The sequence below is a fragment of the Pleurodeles waltl genome, chromosome 6 (genome assembly GCF_031143425.1).
Source record: "Pleurodeles waltl isolate 20211129_DDA chromosome 6, aPleWal1.hap1.20221129, whole genome shotgun sequence".
NCBI classification, from domain to species: domain Eukaryota; kingdom Metazoa; phylum Chordata; class Amphibia; order Caudata; family Salamandridae; genus Pleurodeles; species Pleurodeles waltl.
In genome coordinates, this window is record NC_090445.1 from 1,211,995,407 (window position 1) to 1,212,015,074 (window position 19,668).

The 19,668-nt window shown below is 44.4% G+C and overlaps 1 protein-coding gene across 3 annotated transcripts in view; it reads left to right on the top strand.

The window, feature by feature from the left end:
* LOC138300760 (polycystin-2-like protein 1) overlaps positions 1 to 19,668 on the top strand; it is a 2,286,574-nt gene that overhangs the window by 1,693,101 nt on the left and 573,805 nt on the right. For all 3 annotated transcript variants that reach the window (XM_069240515.1, XM_069240516.1, XM_069240517.1), the window contains one exon: positions 2,118 to 2,235. In XM_069240515.1, the coding sequence (XP_069096616.1) occupies positions 2,118 to 2,235 (118 nt within the window). The remainder of the gene's footprint in view (positions 1 to 2,117; positions 2,236 to 19,668) is intronic.

Consider the following 19,668-nt stretch of genomic DNA (forward strand, 5'->3'; position numbering starts at 1 on the left):
CTATTTATATGTGTGCTCCACCTTCCCTAGTCTATAGAACGCTGTCGCCTCACCTTGATTTCACACAGGAATGTAGACCTCACTTAGAGGTCCACATGATACAACAGATGAATGTGGTAGCCTTGCTTATTTGACACGTCTCAATTCCCAATTATAGTTGTGCACACTTTGCCGAAGTAATTTCCATGACATGTTACTGGGTATTACCTTGTGCCCAGGCTGAGAATGTTGCATTTGCTAAGGGTTTTACATTGTTGAGCCCATCTGAAGGCGCGGGACCTCCTGCGGAGATCCAAACACGCCCAAACCAAGGACCACCACTACAAAAGAGGGTCCTAGAAAAAACCTATCTAGACCTACATTGCCAACTGGAATAGAACCATCCATACCACAGCAAAAAGTACTCGAGCTCACATAACTGTATTTTGCAACACTGTAGTGTCAATATGTTATTAAGTTACTTTTGTCATGGCCTATTCCTTTTGACAGTTCATAACCTGTATGTTGTGCAAATATCACAAAGGTCAATTCTTTAGGATGTCAGCTAGAACAATGATTATATGTAGTTTCCACCTGGCATGTAATTTACTATCATAATATTGAATTACCAGCAAGTTATTTGGCCACCCTTTAAGCTAAAGAAAATGTTGGAGGATACCTAATGAAGATTGGGACACCCTCTCCTCCTTTTTAGGGTACTGGCTCACTTGTCAGCCTCAGGATACAACTGAAATCTTCTCTACTTCAAAGATGGCTCAGGAATGTCAATGTTTGCACTTCTGCTATTTAACTTCCTGTTTGTCATGATTGGCTGAGAACCCCCACTGCATTACATATGTCTAAACAGCTAAGACAAAAATGTAGAAAAAGAGGGAAAACGAGTGGTACTCTAATGAGCTACATACACTTATAGGCCTCATGCCTCACTAGAATTTGGTTGACTGTCAGAAGTGTAATTATAAGACATGCTTGTGAATATTTACACACATGCATTGTGTTTCTCCGAATCCAACAATCGGGGGATGATCTCGTGTATGCAAATGGAAATATTTTAAGGTCCTTATAAGGATTTCACTGTTTTGGTAGCCTTGGGGAAGAACCCTTTATTTTCCTGTGTGCTTGAGTGTCATTTTTGTGCGTGGGGGAGTTTATAGGACACGTGCTGTGTTCTGATGTGTGTTTGGGGGGATGTTCACCTTAGATCTGTTGTTTTAATTCTCTGCCTCTATTGACTTCATGATTCTTATGAAATTCATGTGCTTGGAAATGTATGGTATGTGACTTATTTAAACGCTGGACTGGAATATACTTGAGCTTGTTTGGCTTGTAACAATGCCCAAGTAAAACTTGGTGTACTTTTTTGTGTACTACACATGACTTAATCTTTTGTAGATGCGTTTTTGTATGTAGATGATTCTCACTACACCCCTTCTTGAATCTCTCTTTCCTCTGCCCACTTTGTAGTAGATATTTCCCATTTCTTGGACCACTAACATTGTCGCACCCATATTTATACCTAAGTTGTAGATCAACGTATGCATAGTTCTCAACACTTTTGGCGGAGGTCTAGTTATATAGGACACTGAATAGGCGTAGGGCTATGCCCATGTTTTTCTCAACCGCATTTATGAGTTTGTGATGTAATACTGTAGGAGTGCCTTTGTGAACTGCGCCCCAGTCTACAGTCTTTAACCCCTGGGTGGGTGGTTATCACTGCTCACAAGTGCAGGAAGAGACGTACTGACATTTGTATCCTGCAGTACACTTGCTGACAGCTCCACCACCACCCATTAGGTACCTGAATCAATGGTATATGCTGGGTCCACAGTCGTTTTCCTCAGCTAGATCTTTTCTCGGTGTTGATATGCATAATATGGGGTGCATTCACTTCTGGGTCCTGCAGTTCCCTTCCTGAAAACTCCAACAACAGCAACTAGGTAATGTCACACAACATACGCATATGGTTTGAATCTGTATTCCTATCTGTCTGTGCTCCCACGTTGAATAAGTGTTTCATCTGGTATATAGAAATAAGCGAACACCATTTTTATGCCTCCATCTAAATACATACTCAATGTTAAATAACTCAAATAATTAATGTTAATTATCCACTTTAGACTAGGGCATGCAGATCATGAGATAACAGCAGCCTTTTCAAGATTCGACCATGATGGCAACCAAATTCTTGATGAGGAAGAGCAGAAAAGGATGAAACATGATTTAGAGGAGAAAAGGGTAAGCACAGTGGATTTCACCATTGCTTATTCAGTCTCTAAGCTAAATAAATATTCAATATATAGACCTGTACTTGCACGAAATGCCTTTATAATATAACAGAAATGACAAAAGGGACACGTATGACATTGTGTATAGAAAACTGGCACCTATCATTCTGTCCTCGTGCTAGGTAACTGAGCATATATTTTACCTTTTATATTATATTGTTGGAATTGTTGTTACTTAGGCTATTTTAGCATTAACTTACAGTAAATATTTCTGATGTAATAATACATACCGTAAAAATATTGAGATTTTCATTTTTGATTTGTGTTTTCGGATCATTAGAGAAGTAATTTAGCTTGGGTAGACATTGCTGATCCTTGCCAACTTTTTCTGGACAACATTTTTATGGGCGAGCAGAAAGTGCTCCATCCATTCTGTAATCTCTCTTTGAGCTTTAAACCACGCCCATGCCACGTCAGTCACTTACATTGGTTTGTGGGCTTGCCTTTTATGGATCAAATCTGTTTATTGGTATTTAACATACATGAACCAAATACAAAAGCTCTGTACCTACATCCAGTTCAGTCGGCTGTAAAAATAGCACATTATCCCTTGCCACACATGTCAGAGGGCGGCCCAACAGTGAGTATGGTTGACATCGGTAGACGTACTTCCTCCACCCAACCGCCCTCCCCTAGGGGCCTATAGCAGTGGCATAGATGATATGACAGTCCGGTCCAAGGCAGAGCTAAAAACGACAAACAGACAAAAACACAAATATATACAGGGAGTGCAGAATTATTAGGCAAGTTGTATTTTTGAGGATTAATTTTATTATTGAACAACAACCATGTTCTCAATGAACCCAAAAAACTCATTAATATCAAAACTGAATATTTTTGGAAGTAGTTTTTAGTTTGTTTTTAGTTTTAGCTATGTTAGGGGGATATCTGTGTGTGCAGGTGACTATCACTGTGCATAATTATTAGGCAACTTAACAAAAAAAAATATATACCCATTTCAATTATTTATCATTACCAGTGAAACCAATATAACATCTCAACATTCACAAATATACATTTCTGACATTCAAAAACAAAACAAAAACAAATCAGTGACCAATATAGCCACCTTTCTTTGCAAGGACACTCAAAAGCCTGCCATCCATGGATTCTGTCAGTGTTTTGATCTGTTCACCATCAACATTGCGTGCAGCAGCAACCACAGCCTCCCAGACACTGTTCAGAGAGGTGTACTGTTTTCCCTCCTTGTAAATCTCACATTTGATGATGGACCACAGGTTCTCAATGGGGTTCAGATAAGGTGAACAAGGAGGCCATGTCATTAGATTTCCTTCTTTTATACCCTTTCTTGCCAGCCACGCTGTGGAGTACTTGGACGCGTGTGATGGAGCATTGTCCTGAATGAAAATCATGTTTTTCTTGAAGGATGCAGACTTCTTCCTGTACCACTGCTTGAAGAAGGTGTCTTCCAGGAACTGGCAGTAGGACTGGGAGTTGAGCTTGACTCCATCCTCAACCCGAAAAGGCCCCACAAGCTCATCTTTGATGATACCAGCCCAAACCAGTACTCCACCTCCACCTTGCTGGCGTCTGAGTCGGACTGGAGTTCTCTGCCCTTTACCAATCCAGCCACGGGCCCATCCATCTGGCCCATCAAGACTCACTCTCATTTCATCAGTCCATAAAACCTTAGAAAAATCAGTCTTGAGATATTTCTTGGCCCAGTCTTGACGTTTCAGCTTGTGTGTCTTGTTCAGTGGTGGTCGTCTTTCAGCCTTTCTTACCTTGGCCATGTCTCTGAGTATTGCACACCTTGTGCTTTTGGGCACTCCAGTGATGTTGCAGCTCTGAAATATGGCCAAACTGGTGGCAAGTGGCATCGTGGCAGCTGCACGCTTGACTTTTCTCAGTTCATGGGCAGTTATTTTGCGCCTTGGTTTTTCCACACGCTTCTTGCGACCCTGTTGACTATTTTGAATGAAACGCTTGATTGTTCGATGATCACGCTTCAGAAGCTTTGCAATTTTAAGAGTGCTGCATCCCTCTGCAAGATATCTCACTATTTTTGACTTTTCTGAGCCTGTCAAGTCCTTCTTTTGACCCATTTTGCCAAAGGAAAGGAAGTTGCCTAATAATTATGCACACCTGATATAGGGTGTTGATGTCATTAGACCACACCCCTTCTCATTACAGAGATGCACATCACCTAATATGCTTAATTGGTAGTAGGCTTTCGAGCCTATACAGCTTGGAGTAAGACAACATGCATAAAGAGGATGATGTGGTCAAAATACTAATTTGCCTAATAATTCTGCACTCCCTGTAACTGTGCTTCCCCCTGCCCGCTCCAGCAGTACCACCGCCTCCCCGCACCCACCCCCCGGCCCAGCTCCCTCGTTCAAGACCTCCATCCCGGCCCTCTCCACTCTCCTCCGGCCAAACAACTTCATCAGGTGTCTCGAATCAGCCCCAGGACATTTAAATATGCCGGGCAAGTCAGCTCGTTAAATTCCGTGGACAAAATCTGAATGACCGGTCTCCATAGAGTACAAATGTCTCCCGCCCGCTGCCTGGACGCCAGTGTTCGTTTCTCCTTTGCCAGGATGAACCAAAGCTGTGCAGCCAAGAGATATAAGTCGGTAGCCTGTCCAAGCCCCAGAGAGCTAGGATCACCTGCAGCGCAGCATTAAGGGCCAGGGCCATCTGCCGCCCTCTCTGCGAACGAAGAGGGAAAGTGAGAGGGTTTGGTAATCCCAAAATATCATATGACAGCAATCTAGGAATCTCTGTCTGGAATACTCTATCTATGTCGTCTAGGATACCCTTCCAGTACCTCTGTAACTTGGGGCAGTGCCAAAGTAGGTGTATAAGTGTACCCGTGTTGCCGCACCCCCTCCAGCAAAGGCCCGACTTAGAGGGGTCCCATGCGTTCACTCTTGCCAGGGTATAGTACCAATAGGTAGCCATCTTATATGCCGTCTCTGTCCCTGACGTGTTGTAAGCAGTGTGATGCGCTCTATAATGGATACTTTCCCATTCTTCCTGTGTCAGCTCCCTCCCCAGCTCTACCTCCCATCTCCTCTGCCCCTTGGATTTAGTTGGCCGCTCTACCCCCTGTAGAAGTCTATACAATTCCGATATCGCCCGCTGGTCGTCTTTTTTTACCAGAAGCATTTCTCAAATGGTGTAAGCGGTCTATCTATCAAAGGTCGATTCGCTGGGAGAAGGGCCCAATGCCGGACCTGATAGTACATTAGCCTATCTGCCTCCGTCAGCCCGTACGTCTCCCTCATCTGGTCTAAAGAGATACTCCACCTGTAGACCTGGGACAAAGTCGGGATTCTCACAGATCGGTGACATAGGAGATGCCAATGTCGTCAGACCGTGCTTCTTCGCCACCACATCCCACACCTGAAGCGTCGCGCCTGTAACCGGGGAAGAATAAAGCCCCGGAGATCTGTGCCTACGCCGAAGCCAGGGCTCCTTCCAAATGTGAGACCCAGCAACCGCCTGGTCCATAAAGCACCAGTGCTTTTCAGTGAGCGGACGGCTCCACTCCAGTAGAAAGCGCAGCTGAGCGGCTTGGAAATACCTCAGCAGGCAAGGGACCGCCATTCCTCCCTCCTCCCTAGGACGGTACAAGGTGCTCCGCAGAATCCGTGCGGGTTTCCCATCCCATATAAATTTCAGGATCGCTGACTGGAGTGTCGCTATAGTGTGGGGCGGCGGAGTCAGAGGAAGTGTTTGAAACACATAAAGTATGCGCGGCAATACTGTCATTTTCACCGTGGAGACTCTGCCGAACCAGGAGAGCTTCTGTTTCCCCCATTTCCCGGGGTCCCGTAAAATCTTCTGAGAGAGGGAAGAATAGTTCAGGCTAGACGTCTTTGCCACCGAAGTTGCCAATTCAATACCCAGGTAAGGTACATGCGACGCTGACCAAATAAAGAGATAGCGAGACCTTAGACTCTCCTCATGCTCCGGGAGGGTTGACAAACTTAACACTTGCGACTTCTGCATGTTCACTTTAAACCCAGAGACCCTGCTAAATGTGCCAAGGGCTCACATGATGGCCGGTAGCAAGACCATGGGCTTTGCCAAAGTGAGAATCATCTGCATACAAACTAATGAAGTGATAGTCTCCCCCAAATTTGACACCGGAGGTGCGGGTATTATCGCGAAGGCGCTGAACGAGAGGCTCCATGTAGAGTGCAAACAACAGAGGGGAGAGGGGACACCCCTGTCGTGTCACCCGACCTATCAGAAACGGCAATGACAGAGTCCCATTTACTCCGCGGCCTTGGGTGCACAGTGGACGCATTGAATCCAGGACCTAAACGCCGGACCCACTCCAAAGCGCTCCAGTACCTGGAAAAGATAGGGCCAGTGTACCCTATTGAACGCTTTCTCTGCGTCAATGGAGAGGAGGAGCGCCTCTCTATGCGAACTGTTAGTTTCATCAGTTAAGTGTAAGAGCCGCTTCGTATTGTCCCCGCACTGTCAGTGGGGTATGAAGCCCGCCTGATCCGGGTCTATGAGTCCAGGCATAAAGGGATTAAGGCGCTGCGCCAGGATGCCTGTAAACAGCTTGGTGTTTATATTTAGAAGCGAGATGGGCCGGTATGAGCCACATTCTTCCGGGTTCTTCCCCGGCTTATGAATGACTGTGATGGTGGCCTCCAACATGCTGGGCGCGAGGTTTCTGGTCACCAGAAAGGAGTTAAAGAGCCGATCCAGGAGTGGAGCCAGCTCCGGGCAGAAAGTTTTATAGAAAAGCACGGTGAAGCCGTCTGGGCCAGGCTACTTCCCAACTTTCAGATGGGAAATCGCCGAGATCACCTCCTCCAACCTTATGGGCTGGTCCAGGGAGGTCACATCCCTCTTGCGGAGTGGGACAATACGACATTCCATGAGTTAGGCAGAAGGGTCTGCGTCGTTCCCCGTGTCTCCTGCATACAATTCTCTATAAAAATCAGCAAACACCTCAGCCATTTATCCGTCCATTCGTACCTCACCCTAGGAAGGGGAACGCACCATCTTTATAGCCGTGGCCGAGCGCTGCGCCCTCAGATGGTGAGCAAGGAGTTTTCCACAGCGATTACTTCCTATATAATATTTATGTTTAAGTCGAGCTACTGCATACTCTGCCCTGTCCCAATCGAGCCGTTTCAGCTGATGATGCGCCCTCTCCAGCTCCCTCCACACTCTGGGAGCGCCAGTATGCTTGTGGGAGTGCTCCAGAGCCGGCACTTTCTGTTCCAACACCGCCCTCTGCTCTCTCCTTGCTTTATTTTCTTTGGCCGAAAGCGATATCACCTCTCTGCGGACTACCACTTTCAGTACCTCCCAAAGTGTCTCCAGACTAGTCCTCCCATCGTCATTGTGAATAAGGTAGTCCAGGATTGCGCATCGCAGCGTCTCCTCCGCCACCCGGCTCTGCAGTATAGTATCTCTAAAGCGCAAGCCCGGTGTCCCTACTCGCCCCCCATCAAGACTGGCCACCAACGTAATGGGGGCATGATCAGTCAGAGCTCGAGGCTCAATTGCAGTCTCCCTGATTCAGGAAGTAAACTCTGAGGAGGCTAAGAAGAAGTCTATATATGTATATGTCTTGGAGGAGGCCGAATAGAATGTGTAGTCCAGGAGCGTTGGGTGCGCCGTCTTCCAGACATCCTCTAAATCACAATCAGCCAACCACTGTTGCCCCGCTGGAGTCAGCGCCCCCGTCTTCCCATATCGGTGCCCAGAACGATCCAACTCATTATCCATGACCTGACGCGTTTGTTTTGCAGCCTAGAGTGGTTTTCTAAGTCCTCTGTCGGCATCTGTAGGAGTTCCTGTTTCTTACGGAGGCGTATGACCTCCTGTTGCAGTTGTTCCACTTCTTCCCCCCGGTAGATCTCACTGTCCTCGACATTCGCCACCCTTTCCCCTAGCGACGTAATATCCACACGTAGCTCCCTCATCTCCTGGGCGATATCTCTCCGAAGCTCCGCAGGTCCTTCCTAAGCGAGTCAAACAAGGAGGTGAGAAAACCTTTCGTGACTGGGGCCCCACCATCATCCTCCGCCTCAACCCGGTCCTCAGGTCCCTTCGCCATAACGGCCCCTTCAGCTGGCTTGACCTGCGCTGGGTGAGATCTTGTCAACATCTCCATCACTGACTGGCCCCTTTTCGGCTTAGAGGACGCCATCAGAATTCAGCTCACCAGCCGGCACAGGACCGGCCCAGCACCAGTCACTGTCCGCCCTGCTGCCCAGCAATCCAGTTCTCACAGAATCAGCACCTCTCACTGGAGCAGCCCGCTCTCCCCCTCTGCACTCGTTCCGGCCCAGGAAGAACATCCGTTCCCCCTCCTCTTCTCCACCGGGCCGCAGTAGTAGAGCGCTTTCTGTTACAGGGCTCCACCAAGGGCCAGCTCCATCAAGCAGTATGCGCCTAGGCCGGTGCCGGGCTACTCTTCCCATGGGCCAATTGTCCCACCGAGCCGAGGGCCCACGCTCAACCCCGCACTTCGCGGGGCCCTCGCACCTCGGAGACCGGGGGGGGGGGCAGGGGAACTCCGTCGCCCTCTCCACAACTCGCTGGGGGTCCCACTCTTGCCCCTTGGGCGTCAGACGGCCTCCTTCGGTCTCGAAAGGCCGAGGCCACGTGTCGCCTTTTTGGGTTGTGCCCCCCGACCCCGAACCTCCACGGCCGACAGCCTCCACCGGCACCCGCCCGCCCGTCGCACCAAGCCTTAGTGGTCTCCACACCCTGCCTCCATCCGTGGGGCTGCTCCGTGTGGCCAGAGCCCCCAGCCGCCGCACCCGCCAAGCGCGGGCCGGGCCCAGAGAGTCTCCCGCCCGGTGGTCCCCCGGGCCTCCGAACATCCGTCCGGCCGCTCATTCAGGCTCCCGAAGGTTTTCCTGACGCTCCCCGATTCTCAGGGGCGCCTTCACTGATGTTGGCCCAGGGCCGCTGAATAGCTGCAGAGGCCCGGGCGGTGGAGCTCGCGGACACATATCTCCTCACGTGCCATCTAGTCCACAGCCCCTGGGCTTGCCTTTTAAAATCTGCTTGCTTTCATTTGTGAAAGGCATGCATACGTCATGCCTTTTCTGGTGTTTAGCCCACCTACACATCACCGGTAAAGTACCAAAAACATACGAGGCTAGATGTTTTCAGCCTGGAGTTCGGACTACGTTATCAGTTTATTTTACACGCAGCGCGATCGCGCTGCATTTTTGTTTTGCTTTACAGCGCTAATAGCTCTAAGTCGAACAAATGCTAGACCCGTTGTATTGAAAATGCTTGTTAAATATGGCAGTTGTATTGCAGTGTAGATGTGATATTTCAGGAACCATGATACCTATATACTTCTTTTTTGTGTCAAAACATAGGTTTTTGGGGTCAAGTAGTCTTATAGAGAAATAAATTACCTCCTCAGTGCAACCTCTCTGAGATTTTCCAAAATGGCAGCAGTAATAGAGGAGAAAGAGACATATATAGAAATGATACAAATAATAATAGTTTTTAGTCCTTTTATGTATACACCAAACAATGTTTATGATCTGAATATGAAAAAATATAATGTTATCACTCCTGTTTTAGACACATTTTCATAGTTCACTTTATTTGTGTGTTTTGGCAATTGCTAGTAGTACATTCACAAAATGTTGAACATTTGAGAAGCGCATATCAATAGGGACATCTTTTTGTAGCACAGGTTTTGCAAGTACATGTATGTGTGAGTTCTGTGGGTAGAAGCTAGAAATTCCGTAGGTTTTAGCACCCCATCAATATCTTCCCAACCAAATTCACACTGATCTTTCTCTACATATGCATTATCCAAAACATTTACACATCTTCTGATCAAGTAGAATGCTCTCTTAATATGTCCACGCACAGAATATGACATTGGCTGAAGGTCACGTAGCGAGACTGATTTCTTAAACTCACACATCCAGAACTCTGACAATCCTTGATTTGAGAACATTACTACAAATCTAAGTGGCACAATAATGACTTCTGTGTTATTTGGCAGTAAAATAACTCAATTGGAACCATTTCGAACAGCCCAGGCAACATGTGGCACAACATGAAGGTCATCTTCCTCAAATTTGTTGTTAAGATCTTGATCAGTATGGCCTGTACCTTTTGAATATGTCTCTACGGGCACCAACTTCTCATTGACAATCATTCCACTTGAAATAATTGGAAATTCAGTGTTCACTGAAGCATCAGCAATGTTTTGCCGAGTTGACTTCTCAAAGTTCATCTTGTTCAATGTTGATGACCAGAATTCATCAAGTTGCACAGGTAAAGGTGTCGAATGTTTGATGCAGGCAAGGTCAGTTGTTCCACTTCTAGACATTCGTCTGATTCTCTCACATTCTTTGACAGATAGTTCAGGATAATTGTCAAAGACAACGTGCAGTTCTTGAAAAGTGCACACTGACTTTGATATCTGTAGACCAGTCTGAACGACCTCTCCGAAGTTATGCATTGGTGAAATCTTGACTATTCGCCATCGTGACATATAGTCCACAACAACAGCTGTATTTAATGAGGACAGCTTTTTTAATAGAAATTTTTAAGGTAAAGGTTTTTCAAGCTGTTGTATGAGTTTGTGCTCAACTGGTTTGGTTGCAGCATCTCCATCAAATATTGTGTTTGTTGGAGATGATCATGCAACATAATGTCCTTGATAAATTCACCCCTTTCTTTTGCTATATCCATCTCTCTATGTGCTTGCGAAAGTTGTTTTTTTGTAACCTGTTTTGTAGTGGCTGGTTGGATAAAATTCTTACTATGGCAATTAAAGCGTGGAAGTTTCGCTTTAGTGATTGTCAAACACGTTTTTTTTTTTTCAATACAAATCTCTCCTGCTTCAGTTTTGCATATAGTTTCGATCCATGTTCCAGAACATCTAGTACACGTCTTTATATCATTATCCACATATTGTTTGGTCAGGAAGTTGTGTAGTCGCCTAGGCTCAGTCATTTCAAAGGGGTTTTATTGGTGCTGCATGAGATGAAGAAGGCTGTCAACATGTCTATTCAAATGTTCTCCTCTCTTTCCCACAAGTTTGTGGTGAGGAACAGTTTTACAATAGTCCATTAATTTTAAATTTGAAAACATTGAAAATAGAAAGGACTTCATGGTAAACTAGCTCCCATTGAGCAACATATTCACTTTTACATGTCTGACCAACAATTTCCTTGGAGCTTTTCTGTTATTTCTGGATCATCTGTTCCAGTTTCATATCTGGAGCAACAGCATTGAACCTTCCCTGTCTTAGGATTCATTTTCTGTACAGGTCTATTTTTTCTGCCTCTAGCTTCTTTACTCTTTTGAAATACCAGGACCGATCTCAGGTAGTTTATGCATTAGAATTCGCCAAACACAGTAATCAGTGACTCTGCAGTTTTCACGTGCAGCTCCCAATTACTTTCCCGATCAACATGTACCAAGTTTTTCAATAGAGCTATCATGTGAAAAACATTTCACCAGTGCATTCAAGCTTCTGATTTGTCTTCACATTCTTTGACAAACTCTACAAACTTGATTTTCAGGTTTTCTGATTTTCAACTGAGTGTTGAACATTTCCTGGCTTTGCATTATGTCTTTTGAATCAAGTGCACCCGGTGCCTTGTTCACGTCTGAGATAAGAAATGCAAAACCTAATTTGTCATTCTTGTTCTTGAAAGCATTCCAATGCAATGTTACCGTAGATATGATGAGCATAACTTGAAACAAACAAACATAATGAGTTCCCCTCAATACGGAATGGACCGTTTTGCTTCCAAAGATTTCAGCCTAAATAAGTGCATCGTCTATGCCCCATCCACTGAAATAACTTCTTTCAAACTGCAACGCACCTTTTGTCATGGGGAAAACACCCATCATTGGATAAAGATCATAAGATTCTTCTGGATTTCCCATAAAAATGCCAGCTACAATATGGAAAACACCTTCATCTCAGAAAACTGGCAGGATAGGCTGGTCTTCAAGCTGAATGTGCACATTTGGGAAATTCTTTAGAGCTTTGTGTACTGTTGCATAGTTTGTGTCTGGAGATGGTAATACTGGTAAAAATTCAACCTTCTTCAGTGGGACTGTATTCTGGGAAATCAGAGCATGAATTCCAGCCTACGGAGCAACTGGCTTCTCTTCATCCTTCAGTCCACAATGAATAAGCAATATGATAAATTCAGTTAAAACATCTTTGCAGCATCAGGTAGAAGAAGATCCATGTCCTCAGCAACTTTGAAACTTTCTGGTACACTGGGATGTGTTGACAGCTTGTGGTCATTTTGCACACATTGGCAAGGCAGTTGGGTTATACGTTTGCAGCTTTGTTTGTTTTTGCCAACAGCTGACACAGCTTGTTTTCCAGCAGCTACTTCATTGGTGCAGACTTGAAAAAGCACCATGGCAGTTTCATGTGTGCTGGATGTTCCAGACAAAATAGAGTCGTCTTCAAAATCAATATTATCAAGAGCAGCAATTGTAAATCATTTGCTAGTAAAGTGACTTGGAAGTGGTGTGCTGTTGGATTCACAACATTTTACAGCATGAGCTGCTAACACGTTTCTGCTCCATACTATGTCATTATAACTTGTTGATATACCACTCCTTTTCATTGAAGTGATTATCTCTCTACTTTTGCACCTGTCATAGATTGTGTGGGCAATTATCATGTGTAGCAGAGTTTTCTTTTTGTTGTGATGTAATTGCATAAATCCTGATTTGAAAAAGACAGTACATTTGGACTGCATAAGTCTGCCAGTTCATGGGATTGTCTTCCACTTCTTCGCTTATATCTTCAAAGCCATCCTCAATATTGTTGTCTTCTTTTGCGAACTCATGAACTTTAGTTTGCAACTGTTTAGCTTTGCTGATATTAAACAGTGATGTAAAAAATGTTAAGACAATATCAGGCATTCTTGTTGACTTCATGATTAGCAGAATTGGGTCATCACAACATTTTGTCATTAATTCCAAAATCTAAATCTTTCAGGACATTTCTTAAAATGGTTTCTGCTGATTTTACTGCATCCTGTGATCTTATTTTGGCAGCAAGAATTTAAGGTGTCAAATTAGCTGAGAACACAATAAGTTGCTCATTCTTTTTGCTATACTGACAAAAACAAATTCCGTCATTGTACGTTCTTACCAGAAAAACCTTAATTTCATTATTATGGATCAATACAGTTTCATCTATGTTGACCATTATTTCTCTGATCTCACTGAGTGTGATCCCTCAGCCAAAACTCATGAGTGGCTTTAAAACTTAATTTTCTTTTTCAAAGAGTGCAAACTTAACTGAAGGCTGGTGGATATGTGCTGCTGGGAGCTCATTGTACACTCATATTTTCAAATGTATGCACTGATGCAGTTCGAGTGGGCATACAGATCTACTGCAAATACATTCACCTCACTGTTTAGATCAGGTACTCGGCTGAAAACGTCATCATGAAAGAAACTAGCTGCAGGTTCAAACTTGTTTGTCCTTTGAGACTTACATACTCTGTACTTTGGTCATTTGTCAATCCCTTTGGCCCTTGTTCTGATTCAACCACACATAACACATTGAAGATCCTCTTCTTTCTGATCAGTTGTTGAAGGTGGACGAGAGGTAGTCATTGCTCTTCTAAGTGTATGGGCATTGGGTTTAGTTGTCATCACTTTCTCAGAAGTCTCGGATTCTTGTTGTGATTCACTGGTTTCTGCTATTTTTTGACAATTTATTTCCAGGCTTTTTTTCATTGTATACGATTTGTAGCAATGAAAAAATATTTGATCCTCTTCACCCATCAGTTTCAATCTTTTGTGAACTTCTTCTTGCCATATTTCTGCAGCATCTCAAACTCTCTTTTGACCAGCTGCAGTTGATGTTAAGTTTTCTTTGGATTAATTTGGCATATGACAGATTTTTCTTTGTTGAAAGAGTCCTCAGATTTTGGAGAAAGCAACACTCTGTCAAGAGGTAAAGATCCTCTGCTACCACCTGCTTCGCTCATGTTTACAAATTTGAATCAACGGAAAACCTGAAACAAAAACAGTATTCGATTACCAATATAATAGCTAAAACACATCAGTCAGTCATTCATACAAAGCTTTATTCGGTCATTGAACCATCAAAGCAACAAAACAAGAAGCACCACATAATTTATAATAATAAATACAGTGAATAAAAACCAAGATAACACATGATGAAGGGAAGTAAAACCATATCAGACCCCAAGCCTAGGGCACTGAACGGACATAATTTCCTACTTAATGGCATAATTCATAAAAATTAAAAACAAAACTAGCATGTATGCACCATGCATGAGGAATCCGCTTACGTTATTAACATAATTCATTTAGAGTCTTTTAAAAAACAAGTGCACATATGCCATGCAGCCACAAGGAACTTGCCAACTGCCAGCACCATAGCAGCAGAAGTATCACTTTTTAATATCATAAAATCAGTAGCATATTGTCTAGTGCCCAGGTTCCGGCAAATGAGTATTATCCATTTACATTGAGGGAGAACATAGGCTGTGCAAAAAAGCAAAAAATGTTCAACGGTCTCAGGGACTGCACCACAGGCGGGGCAAATGTTCGATACATTTGTTGCCTTCCAGCTACTTGTCAAGGACATTAATGACAAAAACCCATAGCGAAAACAAATATATAAACTCTTAGCAAGGGGATCAAGAATAATATCTAGGAGGGGCTCATACCCAGGGGTACCACTTAAGGTCGAGAAATTGATTGGTCAGTCACACATGAGTTGTGATGAAAGATGATTGTTCCTAACATAAGCCCAATAAGCTGATTTCAAGGATAGCATTTGGGCTTTTCTTAATCCCTGAGGATTTTCCCAAAAACTCCAAAGACCCAAGATACAGAACCAATTTGACACATGTTTAAACATGGGATAGAGGCTACATTAGGTCCATTCAAGAAAGAAATAAGTGAGTTTCTATAAGTACTGAGTTCCAGGATGTTCCATATCCTTAACCAGTATAGCAAGAGTTTTAAAACTAGTATGTTTTGAATCCGATTAAGATCAAGATAAATAGGAACTAAAGGAGTGCTGCGAGGGCATGCAAGTAATCGTTTGACAAAGTTGTTCTCCCTCACACACAATCTGTGAGCCTCACAATAGCCCCACACCTCATCACCATAGGTAGCAGCGTTCTGTGCCTTTGCTGTATAAATCTTCAAGGCTGGAGATACAGCTCTTGGGCTGGTACTCTCATACAACTGCAGAATGGCACCTGATCTGTGTTTCAGGATCAAAGCACTCTTACCTAACTGATCCTCCCCTTTAAAATTATTTGAACTCCTGACACCAAGATATTCTATGGAACCAACCTTGTCCAAAGGGACACCATCTCTAGAAATGATGCATCTCTTGGGTGGCCCAGGACTAGGCACCATCAATTTTGTTTTACTAACATTCAATTCAAGTGCACGATCTGCACAAAAAGCTGTAAGCTTATCCATAAGGATTTGTAGCCCTTTCGGAGTTTTATAAATGAGGAGGGAATCATCCGCAAAGAGTAATATGGGACTTTTTTGAGCCTTTAAAGTAGGGGCATTGTTTTGGCAAGAAGGTAAATAGCAACAGTGCCATAACGCAACCTTGTCGAACACCCCGCTGTATGGAGATGTGGTCAGTTAATTCTCCCCATTTGCCCCATCTCACCTGGGCGTATGTACCTTCATGGAGCTGCACTAAGAGGTGAATTGAGTTCCAGGATATATCCACTTTGTTTAAAACCTCCCATAATTTCCATCTGGGAACCACATCAAAAGCGGACCGAAGGTCCACGAAAGAAACATACAGACTCTAATTGGCAAGTGTTACAAATGTCCAGTGTAGAAAAGCCAGCCGGAAGACTTGGTCTACAGTACTAGTTTTGGGTCTAAACCCCCCCTGAAGGTGGGACATCACATGATTATCATCTACCCACTCTGAAAGCCTATCCAAGACCTGCTTTGGAAACATTTTTTGTAGATTATCAATGAGGCTGATAGGTCTGTAGTTCGCAGGGGAGCTCACTTCTGCCTTTTTGTAGATAGGTATCATTTCAGCACCCTTCCAAGCAGCAGGGATAGGGCCCTCTGCTGCTATAGCACTGGATAACACATTTATGTAACTACGGCAGGTTTTTGACTCAGATTTGTAGAGATCCCCAGGTATTTTATCAGGACCAGGGGCTTTGGAGGATTTCAGGGAAGCAGTTGCAGTGCTAGTTTATCCCAAGAAAAAACAATGCGGTCATCAGGACTACTATGGCCTGCTCCGGGTCCATCTGGCAAGGTGTTCTGTTCGATCTGCCTGGGGAAAAAAAGTTGAAACTTATTTCACCACTATGTGAAACATAAAGGTTGGAAAATTGGTCAACCCAACTCTCTGAAAGGATGTAATAATGATTGAAACTGCCTCCCTCGTTGTAATTGTGGGAGAGTAACTTCCAGAAGGACCTATTGTCATTTGAATTGATTGCTTCAAGCAAGTTCTGCCAATCAGTATCACCCCAGTTTTTCTTCACCTGCGCTAATGCTTCATTATAGACAGCTCTAGCAGACCTAATCCACCCCTGTGAGCGAGACACAACCACTGTCTTTCTGATTTAGGCTTTTGACAATCTTATTTGAACCACTTATTATTATTTTTAGTATGTGTATAGACAATCCTAATGGTAGTAGTCTTACTATAAAAAATACCCTGTAGTTTAAGAACCAGGGTCTCGTGAATACCAAGAATTGGAATATTTTTAACCTCAAAATCCTCATAGTAAAATAAAGCATCTATAAACAATTTATAGATCTTCTTGCACAGAAAGGGGTTTGCCATCACCTTCGGCCAGGTAACACGTCTATAAAAATTGGTCAGTAATGGCTCAGGCACCAAGGTGGAATGCTTATTTTGAGTTCTCATAAATACGTCACTATGCAGGGTGGTGAGTAAGGAATTATGGGCCTGATTACAACTTTGGCGGAGGGGGTTAATCCGTCCCAAATGTGACAGATATCCCGCCCGCCATATTACAAGTCCATTATATCCTATGGAACTTGTAATACGGTGGGTGGGATATCCGTCACATTTAGGATGGATTAACCCCTTCTGTCAAAGTTGTAATCAGGCCAAATGAACACTATCATGGCGAAAGTCAACCTTCATGTCCTCCAACATGGGCCACAATCTAAAATCAACTAAAAAGAAATCAATAATGCTGGTCTGCTGGCCGCGCTTAAAGGTAAAAGTGCTGCACTGATCAGAGAGCGTACGGCCATTACAGGCTCTAAGTCCTTGCTTAAAACAGAGCGGTTAGCTGAAGGCCAGCACACAAATAAATAGACAGTCGTTTTTCCATCAGTCCGGGGATAACCCAGTGCTCATCCTCATCTGAGATCAAATTGCTACCATAAGGAGAGGGTTCAAAGGAGCAATTAACATCACCAGTGACCACTAGATTCATAGAGTGGTGCAGTGTCTCTGTAAAATCAATCTGTTGGGCCAGGGTCTGAGACTCTACACCCTGTGCAATGATCTAGCATACACGCTGATTATAGCAACCTTAAAACTTCGCTTAAAGTCAAGCTGAATGCCTAATAGATCTGGTGAATATATTGTTAGAGCTGAGTGAATACACTGCAAAGTTTTATTTATTAATATCAGAAGGCCACCCTTAGCCCAACCACTGCCACCAGCAGCAGGTTGGGTCTCTACATGATAAGATAGAAAACCATCCAAGGAGACAGGGGACAATGCCCAAGTCTCCTGAAAAATGGCTATATCTTGTTTATTAACATAAGCGACCCACTTGGGCACATTAATTTACTACTCAGCCCTGCCAAACTCCAAGACATGATAGCTAGCTTAGGACAATTCTCCCTAATATTACACCTAATACTCTGTACTTGCTCCCCTGTCCCATAATCATCAGGTCCAGCCAACACGCCATCCTTACTCACAGGGGCTTCTATTGGAATTTCAACATGAGAGTTAGTGTATAGTCAATCAATAGCATTCAAATGAGAGGGGTTACTATCTACCAGAGCAGGTACGCTTGGTTGGCTGGGAACAACCTTCTCAGTGTCTATTTCCCTGGAAAGTCTAGGTGTAGTAATAGCGGGTGGAGATAGTTTTAGTCTGATGCCCACCCCACAAGGATTTCTAAGATAACAGGTTCGCAGCTCAAAGTCTATGAGGCTAGTCACTAGCAGCTTGTCATTAAACAAATAGAGATGATATCAAAATTTGACTCTTGCGGACTGTATCTTATAGCTTCTGCAATATCTATTCCGATAACAGAGAGTCATTTGCCTTGTACTCTCAGCCAGTAGATAACCTTGTTCTTCAGGGAGTCTTGAGTTTCCGGGAATCTTGGTGAAATCTTTGGCACCCCCACCATGAAAATAGTTCTACCTTATTTCACCGCTCCCTGGGCCTGTTGCTGTTTTATTGACGATCTTACATCTGGCAAATACTGAGAACGCCCTAGTGGTCTTCTGTCTTGCACCCTAGGTACAGCATCTCCAACAGGCACCTGGGTACAAGACCCCCCTTGAGGGACCTTTAAATGGGCAGCAAGAAAGGGCTTAGCAAGGTTGCCCTGCTCAGCAGGAGTACTCCCCTACGCATCTGAGTCGTGCTTACACCTTCTTACCCCAAAAAAGGACTTTATTCCCTCAGCAAGAGGAGCAGGTTGGCTGATAGGGGGCAGGTCAGTGGTCATAGTAGGGGCTGATCATCAGAACCCTCTGGCGGAACAGTGCCGGGGTCCCTCCCCCTGATGTGGGGAATGCCCTGTCCACACACAGCCCCATGCATCTGCAGCTGGAATGCCAGTGCGGTACTCCCATTACTTTATCCAGCAGCAACAGTACCAAGTTCTTCACTTCCTCGAGTTTTAAGTGTACAGATGCCAAGTCGGGACAGCAGCAGGGTCTCAAAGGGCTTCTTTGGCCCAAGAAGGTATTGGCTGAGGTTTGCCTCCACCAGGCTTCCCAGTACACACCGAGGAGGCATCATCATTGGGGCCCACAACAGGCTTCCCAACACAAACAGAAGGAACATCACCATCGGGGCCCCCAAACTCAGCAAGTGGGCCATACCGGTTGGATCACAAGATGTTTGGAGCCACCACAACCTCGGGTCTTAAGGGGGGACAGGGGTCCAACTCTCCCACAGCAATACTTATCACACTGAGAGACTACAGGGCCATCACACTGGTTAGCAGTCGGCGTGTGGGATAATGCTTTGCTTGCATGTTGGACTACCTCCTTTGATCCAGGCTTACTTGTGGCATTAGGTAGCCGAACCCTTTTCTTAAGCATGTCAGGGATTTTATTTTTCTAGGGGCCACAATTTACAGACGTTTTAATTACACTGCTTCTCAGAATGGCCTCAACTTCCTCTATCAAGATGTCA